At 41.8% G+C, this 10,956-nt stretch overlaps 1 protein-coding gene across 1 annotated transcript; it reads left to right on the forward strand.

Annotated features, from left to right (window-relative positions):
• Positions 1-1,863: 1,863 nt before the first annotated feature.
• On the forward strand, positions 1,864-9,427 carry LOC143285730 (uncharacterized). The gene is made up of 3 exons (XM_076593138.1): positions 1,864-2,274; positions 5,916-6,683; positions 8,422-9,427. The coding sequence occupies exons 1-3, from the start codon at positions 2,149-2,151 to the stop codon at positions 8,587-8,589; spliced, it is 1,062 nt and encodes a 353-aa protein (XP_076449253.1). The 5' UTR covers positions 1,864-2,148; the 3' UTR covers positions 8,590-9,427.
• Positions 9,428-10,956: the final 1,529 nt, after the last annotated feature.

Below are 10,956 nucleotides of genomic sequence, written 5' to 3' on the forward strand. Positions count from 1 at the left end.
TGTCACTCGCGATGCGGCAATTTTTCAGGGAAAAAACAAAAAACAAACAAACAAACAAAAAACAGTCAAAGCTTGCAGTGGAAGTTTCTTTCTCCTGGAAATTGATGTCCAGCTGTGGTGTCCTCTCTTCCTTTTCTAAGGCTTTCTGTCCCTATGTCAGTGTTTCACTGTTTGCATTTAAGAACTAGTCTGCGATTTGTAGAGTTTTAGTATCTAGTCTCTTAGAAAACTTTCTGTGGTTTTCAACGTCCAGTAACCAGGTTGCTGGCGTTTGAGCATTTTCAGTACACCGGAAGTATATGAACACGAGACAAGCTATGACGGCACGCATCTAATTTTAGATTCATTCATGGAATAGCTCATTCATTCTAATTCCTTTCTGTAGACATAAAGAAATTAACTGTGTGATGAAATATGTGGACTTAGTGCCGTTTCGAGCACATATACCCCCAAACGTCATATATAGGGCCCAAAGAAGGAAAATGACCTCTATTTATCCTCCTACTGGATTCAGGGAAGGTAGGCCTAGCCTAATTTCGAACGACCCAGTCGAAGCGACTAGCTCAACGTGTGTATTGTAGAGATAACAGCTTGTACGGTCGTCAAATGTGGTTCTGTTTTTGAAACCTTTCTCCGATTGGTTGCACCAGGAAAGTTCGTCCACTGTTGTTTTTTTCAACGTTTTTTCAACGGTTGAAATAGCAGGGGAGCCTTGGGGTAAATGCGAACGGGACAGTGTAGTTGCCAACGATGGGTTTGGTTACATGTGGACAATTAAAACAGAAGCAGGTACTGAAATCATCAGACATACCATATTATTGGAACATCACACCGGACTATTGTATTGTTGGTTTTGATCATACATACACCACACACACACACACGCAAGCACGCACACACACCGCACACCACACACAAACACACCCTTCTGAGAGCGCTCAGTAACTGTTCAGCATCGTTCGCAAATAGACTCAGGTCAAAATATCCTGTCGTCTAACTGCGAACGACACTATTTTGGAGAGTCCTATCAAAACACGTTCTGACCTGTCACCAGCATACTTTCTAAATTTCTCCCAACACTCGTAATGCACAGTTCATTCAACATATCCAACTAAATCAGCTATTTTGAATTGTTTAAAATTTCAAGTCTTACTACTTGCTTCCCTTGATTTTAGGATTTTGATAGCACGTTTGTGAACTTGGCAGGCAGTGGTGCGCGACGAGAAGAAAGAGCGTGGAAACAGCCTGAAATTGCTGTTTGACTGGTTCTTGGGGATGGATATTCATAAAGGTATCAGAAGATGTTGAAGCAGACGTTAAATTATGAACTGTGTGAGGTGAGAAGGCTTTGAAACGTTCGCAATCAGGCTTACCTACCCTATACTGTAATTTAAACTTGGCAGACAGGTGAATTATTATTTCTGACAATAACACACACAAGAAAATCACTACTTCTGCTGGGGTAAATGCTATGATTTGCCAAACGACAGACTACCACCCCTTCCAATCATCCATATAAATCAATCAATCAATCAATATCACCCCAAAGGACGCCCCAACCCTCTCCTCTCCATCCCCTGTGTGTGGGTGGCCGGAGCGTGTGAGTAACGTGTGTCACAAACAGCCCTGTCAGTCTGTGTGGGTGAGAGAGCGAGGAAGGAGGTAGGGAGAGATAACGCAAACAGGTCAGGTGGTTTGGGGGCGGAGCGTGGGTTGCAAAGTGGGTGGAAAAAGGAGGGTGGTGGGCAGGGGAGGAGGGGGGAGGGGCGGTGAGCAACAAGAAGAGATAACCGCTGTTATGTGTGACCAAACCATTTGGTTGTAAACCCTCGCCTAATCTCCGACCGATAAATCCATACAGGTACTAATGTGTCGTTCGGCGACCCACAACCAGAGCTTACGAGAAAGAAAGAGAGAGAACGTCGCCAGTCAGCCAGTCGACAGTCTTCCTTCAGCTGTCTTCAACAGAATTAATGTTTGGGGGAGTGGTGGACAGCAAGAGCGAGAGAGGCAGCAAGCGTTTTCTTTCTTTACGAAACATTATAACACCTTCTCCGCTGAACCAACCACTGCCGGTTCGCGTTTCAAGGGGAACGTGGACGGATCCAGACAGCACAGGTGTGTGTGTGCAAGGTGACAGCCAGGGCGATGCTGCCATGGTGTTCGCATGGGACGTCTGTCAGTGCTCGACGTCGCCAGTCGCTGCTTCTGGGAGCGACCGTAGGCGGCTCCATCTTCTTCTACATCATTTATTCTTCGGTCGTCGTTTCTATGGTGAGTAGGTCGGCGTTGGTTCATTGTTTGGTGCCAGTGTGTTGCAGTTGGTGATTTTTTGTTGTTCTTTTATTTTATTTATTATGTTTTATTTTTTATGGGGGGAGGGAGCGGGTGGGGGTTGTTATTGTTGATGTTATTGTTTTGGGGGCTTTTGTTGTTTTTTGTTTCGTTTTTTTTTAACTCTCGGCCGTTTTAGACCTGCTGTGTTCCAAGTGGCTGCCGTTCTGCGAAAAGCAGTAAGGTCTGTTACGGCTTGTGGGTCTGTCTGTCTGTCTGTCTGCCTGTCTAGCTGTCAATATGGATATCTGTCTACCTGTATTGCTGCTTTGTTTCTCTGTCTCCATGCCTAGATGAAGAGGGGCTGTCAAGTATTTCTACATTGTTAGGTGTTCTCGGCGTTCTTTGCATGTGTGCGCTCACACGCACACGCACACGCGCGCACACGAACATACACTTACACACATACACACGCACGCACACACATTCACACACATTCACACACACGCACACACACACACACACAAACACACACTCTCTCTCTCTCTCTCTCTCTCTCTCTCTCTCTCTCTCTCTTCTAATACAACTCGGAGTAGAAAGACATTTATTACTTGATAACGATCACCATTGCTATCACTACAGAGAAAGAGAGAGAGAGAGAGGAGTGTAACCATGTGTCATTAACTAAAAAATAGACTTGTTTCTGTAGACGAAAGCTTTGGACAAGAATTGAGAAAGTGAAATGCATGTCTTCACATTTGCAAACAATAATGATTGTTTCTGTAGACGAAAGCTTTGGACAAGAATTGAGAAAGTGAAATGCATGTCTTCACATCTGCAAACAATAATGACAATTTGATTGCACTGGGGCGCGCATAATACTTCTTCGGTATATACTGTTCTTTAAGATTTTTGTATTCTGGGCAGGTCAAAACGAAATGAAGTTCAGTTTCTTGTACACCTTTACAGAATAAGCAACACATATTTTCATGTTTTTTGGGACTGTCTCTTGTGAGAACTTTTTGAAAAACATGGTTCTTAATTATGTTTAGATATTGCAGGGGGTCATGCAGTTGTCTGAGTGTAGAATACGAGGTAATTCGATCATGTGATGTTACATTACTTTCTAGATCTTGCAGATGACAGTCATTTCAAAATAATCTGTTTGAAAGCACACAAGAAACCGTTTACATTTTCCACACACTGGTTTCCACCACACATAGCCAAATCCATATATGTATACAATGTAAAACAAATTCGTGATACCCAGTTGTATTTATCCCTACAATGGATACCATACAGCATTCTATTGCTTAAAATGGGATGCGGCTTTCATGCATCCTAGTAACTATTAACCAATATCAGTACAGTTAGTGTGGGTCCGAATATATAAAGGATATCTGCCTGTTTCGCGGTGAATTAATGTGCTCGGTATTTTCATACTGATATTTAGCAAAGGCTTGATAGCGAATAAGTGTAGCCTCTCAATGACAGAATGGTCAGCTATTAATCCCCAGAACTCTGACCCATAGGTTAACAGGGTTTGAATTTGACGATCAAATAATTTGAAGATTTTCGTGCAATATTGTCGTACCGTCCACAATGACTTAAGACTTCTATACACTCTTTTTTGCTTTCAAAGACATTTCCTAAAGTGCATACGAAAATGTCAAACCAGTCGGGGAAAAAAATACACCAAAATATTTGTAATTGTTGACAACTTCCAGTTTTTCACAGTCATAGAGCAATTTCCCTCTTGAGGCAATATGCCCTTCTTTTCTGAATACAACAATTTTTTACTTTTCAACGTCTGTAGTAAAGTTAAGAGCGTTGGCAGTATTGCTAAGTACTTTTAACTAACGCTGAAGACATACAACTGTATTAGAAAACAGAATGACATCATTTGATGAATAATTTGATAAACCTGTCAACTCGCCTGAAAGTTTTAGAATATGCACATTCAATGAAACATTTCAGAGACCAAAAAGTAGTCAGTAACGTTAACCACATTATGTGCAATTTTAGTAATTTCACCACTCTTCCCCGGGCAAAAAAAAAAAGACCAAACAAGTTAAAATGAATAATGAGAACTGTTCACACGCATTCAAAAAAAGACGTCCAAAGCCATTAACCACAATGTCTTTCGAATGATGCCTCATCTGGCTCTTCGTCGTCCATCATCAAAGTGTCCGGCAGCAAGGTGTCTTTGCTGTTTCTGTTTCCTGTCCTCGCATTCTTCTTCTTCTTCGTTAGTGGGCCGCAAACCCCACGTTCACTCGTATACATAGAATAGAATAGAACAGAATAGAATATGTCTTTATTACCAAAAGTATCGGGGTCACAAGGAATATTTGGGGGGATAGTACATAACAAGGTACGAACATAAATCGAAAATCATACAAAAACACAGATACAGTAGAAATTAGGATACATACAAGTGCATATCAATATATAAACTTGTGCATACTCACACATGCACGCACTGCACAGACACACACACACACACACACACACACACACACACACATACACATGCGCGCGCGCACACACACACACACACACACACACACACACACACACAAACACACACACGCTCTCTCTCACACACACACACACACACACACACACACACACACGTTTGAACAGAAGCCGCATATTATATGTGGATGGGGCTGATGACTAGATCTTCAGGTAGATGGTTGTTGATTGCACAATTCTAGTTATCATACTGGATTTGTTCGAGAGACATGGCATTGACTGCTTTCGCGAAAAAGCTATTGGCGAAGCGATTGTTGGTCTGTTCTCAATGAAAGTTAAAATCACCTATTAAAACTAAGTCGCCTACATCTAAGGTGTACTTATCTAAGAGATTGGAAAATTGGTTGATAAAATCCTGGATACTACATTTATTATGTAGACTTGGTGGAGATCAGTTTATACAGGCATGGTCGACGAACAAATGTACGAGATATAAACTGCTCCCTGACATTCATGGACCATGTTCACGTAAATGTAAAACGCATTTCATTTTCATCAGCTTCATTACAAAGAGGACAAAGTAAATTACTTTCCGCAGCTTTCTTACAGTGAACATGACGTTTCATCAATTCCACTACACCAAAGATAAATTTAGTGACAATTCTTTTCAAATGGCAATCATTTTGTTATAAAATACACTGAGATGAACGCAATGCTCTGGATAAGTCAAAATATACACATAAGATATGTATTTATTTCCCAAGGATATAAAGTATTTTAATGTAACTCCTGCTATTGACAGTCGAGTCATTAATCTGTCACGAAAAAGACTTCTTTTTTTTTAAAAAGGAACCTGGTTCTCGACTCCTCGGCTGAGCCAAACATAACCAGATCCAGTTTCAACTTTCTACCTTTCGAGACAGATTAAGTAGAACTGACAGATTCGGAGGGATTGAGAATTCTGGGAGATCTTCAGAGCAGCGAACCAACTGGTTCTTTGCATACTGACAATGAACAGATCTTCAGAGCAACGAACTAAGTAGTTCTGACCACACTTAATACTCCCCCCTCACCCCCACCCCTGACTCCCTCTCACCTATCACACCTTCAAAAACTAATCTGTGACTTCTGTTTAACACGCCCACACCCTCCTCTGTTTTCAGACAGATTTTTCACGTACGACACGGTGGCGTCCATATTTCCTTCACGCCAACGCCAGCCTGACGTCAGAACAGGAGGCGACTGAGGCGCCAACCGTGCCTCTGCACAATGTCACCATCGTCACCGCTTTCCTGGACATCGGGGAGTTCGGCAAAGGGTCGCCCAGCAACAAGAGAGACTGGCACATCTACATGAAGTGGTCCACCGCCTACTCACGGGTACTGTCCCCAGTGGTGATGTACACCAACTCGGACACCTTCGCCCGACACTTTGAGTCCGTCCGCGGGAAACTGCCTCATTTGACCAAAGTCATCCGCCTTCCCTTGACTAGCCTGTGGGTGTTTGGTCTCAAACCCAAGATCGCGGCCATCTACGCCGGGGGGTACCCCAAACACTACCCCAACACAGTCTATCCGGAGTACACGTGCGTCACGCACGCCAAGTTCGACGTGCTGCGGGATGTGCTTGAAAAGAACTACTTCCCCAGTCACCACATCGCCTGGATGGACGTGGGCTACCTAAGGAACATTGCTGGACAGAAACCGCCGCTCAACTACACCATGTTTCCCCCGCCTGAATATGACCCCCGGCGGGTTCTGTGCGGGGAGGTGTTCAATCCGGACTTCAACAGGGCCTGGAAGGGCATACTGCGTGGGAACGTCAACTGGGTGGCCGGTGGCTTCTTTCTGGCCCGCCGTGACGTCATGAGCACTTTCGTGGACCAATACCGGAGGGCGGTCACCTTGTTCCTGGAGCAGGGGGAAAGTCAGGTGAGGGTCTGTCCACACCTGTTCATTTAGTGGTTATTATCTGTAGTGATTTTTTTTTTAACATTTCATCTTATATCTTTATCTGTTTGTTTATTCATTTTCATTTGTTGTTTTTTTTTTAGATGTATTTACTTATCTATGCTAATTTATTTAGTCATTAATTCGATAACTTATCTATTTGTTTGTGTGTTTCTTCTTCTTTCTTAAGGTCTAAGTGCGTTGTGTTATGCTGTTGGTAAGGCATTTGCTTAACAGATGTGGAGTAGCGTATATGGAGTTGTCTGAACTCTGTGACGTCTCTTTGAGTAACTGAACTGACTGTGCTGCAGTTTGTGCCTCCTCTGTGTGTGTGTGTGTGTGTATCTATTTTCAGAAAATGGCTGTTTTTGGGTTGTTGTTGTTGTTGTTTTTTGTTTGTTTGTTTTGTTTTGTTTTTTTCCTAATTCTAGTGTTACACAATAAAAACAAGAGAGGCAGAGCCTTCAAGACTCACTTGTGATACACTTTTTAAAAAAATCCAAGCTTTTTATGTATTGAGTATAATGCATTTACTGTTATATTTATATTTTTTATATTCTATAAACTTGGCACTTTGATCTGATATTCAACTCAACAAAAGATCTGTCATTATTTTCATTTTTTGTTCAAACAGGAACTTCTTTTGCTAAGCATGAAAGTTTTGTTTATTGCAAACGTTTTGCTGCAGGCAGTAAAACAAGGGAAATTACTCTGCTGGGGGACTTAGTTTGCTTTAAACTGATCTTTATCATCTTAAACATTACATTTTGAAATTATACTCAATACATAAAAAGCTTGGATGTTTTTTAAAAAGTGCATCATAAGTGAGTCTTGAAGGCCTTGCCTCTCTTGTTTCAAAATATAATGTTTAAGATGAGAAAGATCAGTTTAAAGCAAATTAACTCCCCCTAGCATTACAGAGTAATTTCCCTTTTTTACTATCTGCACCAAAACGTTTGCAAAATAAATAAAACTTCCATGCTTAGCAAAAGAAGTTCCTGTTTGAACAAAAAATGATAATAATGACTGCTCTAGCTGTTGGGTCAGAATATCAGATCAAAGTGCCAAGTTTAGAGAATACAAAAAAATATAAATATAACAGTAAATGCAGTTTGCATATAATTAGGCTTCATTCTTTATTTTTTTGTGCCCATCCCAGAGGCGCAATATTGTTTTAAACAAGATGACTGGAAAGAACTGAATTTTTCCTATTTTTATGCCAAATTTGGTGTCAACTGATAAAGTAGTTGCAGAGAAAATGTCAATGTTAAAGTTTACCACGGACACACAGACACACACACACACACACACACACACACACACACAGACAACCGAACACCGGGTTAAAACATAGACTCACTTGTTTACACAAGTGAGTCAATGACTGGGTAAAGTTATTAAACATACGCACGCGCGCTCAGCGATGGCAATGAGTGAACTAACAATCTAACGTCCTTAGGAAGAGTAACTAACAACTATAACAGTAAACCAGCTGGATGTTATTCACTTTGTGTGTGTGTGTGTGTGTGTGTGTGTGTGTGTGTGTGTTCATGTTCTCGCGCCTCATATTCAGTGCAGTCCCATACATGAGTGCATAGGTTGCATTTTGATTGTCTCTTTTACTGATTATTGCAATCAAAGTTATCAAGACGTGTGTGTGTGTGTGTGTGCGTGCGTGCGTGTGTGTGTGTGTGTGCGTGCACGTGCGTACACGCTACAGGTGGAACAACACATCCTTTACGCCATGTACACCAAGGAGGGCCGAGCTATCGTCAAGCCCACAGTGGAACTCCAAGCTCTCCACGGAGACTGGTTCTACATCGGCTTCAGGTGTCTGAAACCCCTCCCTCACAACACCTCTCAGCTGGAGGTCACCACACAGCCTTGACCCCTCGTCACCTCACAACCAGCGTTTCTTTACAGCCCCGCCAAGTAGCCACCTCAAAATCAACTGTTACCTCACAGCCCCGCCACATAGTCAACTGTTAAATGACCGTCTCGCCCCTCAGCCCACACCACACCCTCGCCCCACTTAGTGACGTCACATCCTAATGTCACCTTATTGCACCCCAACCCCTTCTATCATGATTAATGACCAAACTTTCAGCCCTATCCCCTCATGACGACACCGGCAAAAATGGCCCCTTCCCCTCGAGACGTCACGTCTGAATGTGACATTGCCACACCCTTTCTATTCTGGTGACGCCATGTCCACCTTACACCAGCCAGCTGCGCCCCACCTTGTTCCGTTGGATCCTTGTGCTGTCTGTGTTCACTGTCTCTCAGCACAGGAGTCAAAGGGTTTTTACTTACATACTGCACCACAAGCCTGTCTCATACCAGTGCCTCAAACTGAACTGTGCACAACAGATACAGCCACTGGGCAAGAAGCGTGTTTGTTTTTTCTGTTTTGTTTTTTGTTTGTTTGTTTGTTGTTGTTGTTGTTGTTGTGTGTGTGTGTGTGTGTGTGTGTGTGTGTGTGTGTAGGTGCTTTCCACTGAACCAAGTGTTTCAGTTTCTCTTCTCTTCATGTTTGTTCCTTTCTTTTTGTCTGTATGTTAATGTTTAGCTTTTCGAAGACCTTGGGGTCCCAATACGTTGATCTGTGTCGTGTTGTTTGCTGCATGACGTGACGTTCCTGTTTTCCGCCCTCTGTGTGAAAACATTTCCACCCTTTGCATTTTCGACTCACGAGTTTAAAATGAGTGTAAATGAAAGTGGGTCTATTTTGTCGCCAAATTTCAGTTGTCTGTGTGTGCAGAAAGGGGGGAGGGGGGGCGCGGGGGAGGAGGGGATTAGGTGCGTGCAAGTGCGCGCCTGTATTTGTTTGTTCAGTTGGGGGAGTTGCGTGCGTGTGTTTGTGTGTGTGTGTGTGTTCAATGTTGGCATTTTTCTTAGCTGCAGATAAAGTGACATGGACAATAAACGCAATGCAATAGGTGTAAACGAGGTCTTTCCAGTCACCCTCTTTATGACGATGCGATAAGCAGGGTTACAGTCGAGGTTTCAGCTGTCAAAACACAGTATAGGATCGACACATATTCTTATCGAAGTTCAAGATCAGAGGCCAAAGGTCAGTGCCACTATATATATATAGTATTTAATATCAATACGGAAAGCACGTAGGGAAAAAAGCTATTGAATGCAGTCGCGTACAAACTATGTCAGCAACAATTGACACCTGTTCGCTGACGGAAAATGACGTGTCCTGATTTCTCTCCCGGCACTGAAATGGCATGGGGCTGTTCAGCCCAGTAGTTGACAGTTATAGAAGAAAAAAAGGAGGAAAAAATGCGATGCTAATTGTAACGGACATTCATATTTGCCACTTTCAGTTTTGGAAACATTATAATCATTTAATGAGTGTGTGATGTGGATTTTCATATGAGTCGTCTCCGAGATATTTTTAAGGTGATATATTTGTACGGATTCAGATCGGATTGCGGGATTAAATATGTCAAACAGATACATGGGATATGATATTCCTTTTATATATGATATTATTCATTATCGAAAGCATAATAAGTTACCTGGTCTACTTCTTTTTATTGACTTCAAGAAGGCTTTCGACTTTGTAAATTGGAATTCTATGTTGAAAGTTTTTAAAGCATTCGGATTTGGTCCACCATTTTGTCGTTGGGTTCAAATCTTTATAATAACATAAAATCGACTGTGGTTACAAATGGACAGACTTCTTCATGGTTTTCAGTACAAAGAGGATGTCGTCAAGGCGATCCAATATCACCTTATTTGTTTTTGCTTTGAGTAGAAATTCTTGTAATATTGATAAGAGAAAATGACCTTATTGAAGGAATTATTATTGATAATGATGTTCACAAAGTTTGACAGTTTGTTGGTGACACACAGATGACATCCAAAGGTGATACAGTATCTTTCCAGGAAAAAACAGATACGATAAACTCTATTGTGTGAAAAATCAGGTTTATATATGAACACCGAGAAAACGCAAGCTGTACGGCTGGGAAGTATAAAACAAAATCATCACCAGTCAAATACTTGCCTCGCTTAAAAATGGGATGGAATCCACAGAAATTAAGAATTCTTGGAGTCTGGATGTTAGCTGACTTAAACAAGTTGAAGACCTTCATTATGATGATGAATGTTCTGAAGAGTTTGGATTAAGAGACTGATTAAACCAATTGGAAGAATAGCTGTACTAAAATCTTTGATCCCATCTAAGATTATCTAGCTATGGTTATTTTTGCCAAAACCACCTGACACTGACTCTCATTAA

This window comes from Babylonia areolata, chromosome 9 (assembly GCF_041734735.1).
Source record: "Babylonia areolata isolate BAREFJ2019XMU chromosome 9, ASM4173473v1, whole genome shotgun sequence".
Classification (NCBI taxonomy): domain Eukaryota; kingdom Metazoa; phylum Mollusca; class Gastropoda; order Neogastropoda; family Buccinidae; genus Babylonia; species Babylonia areolata.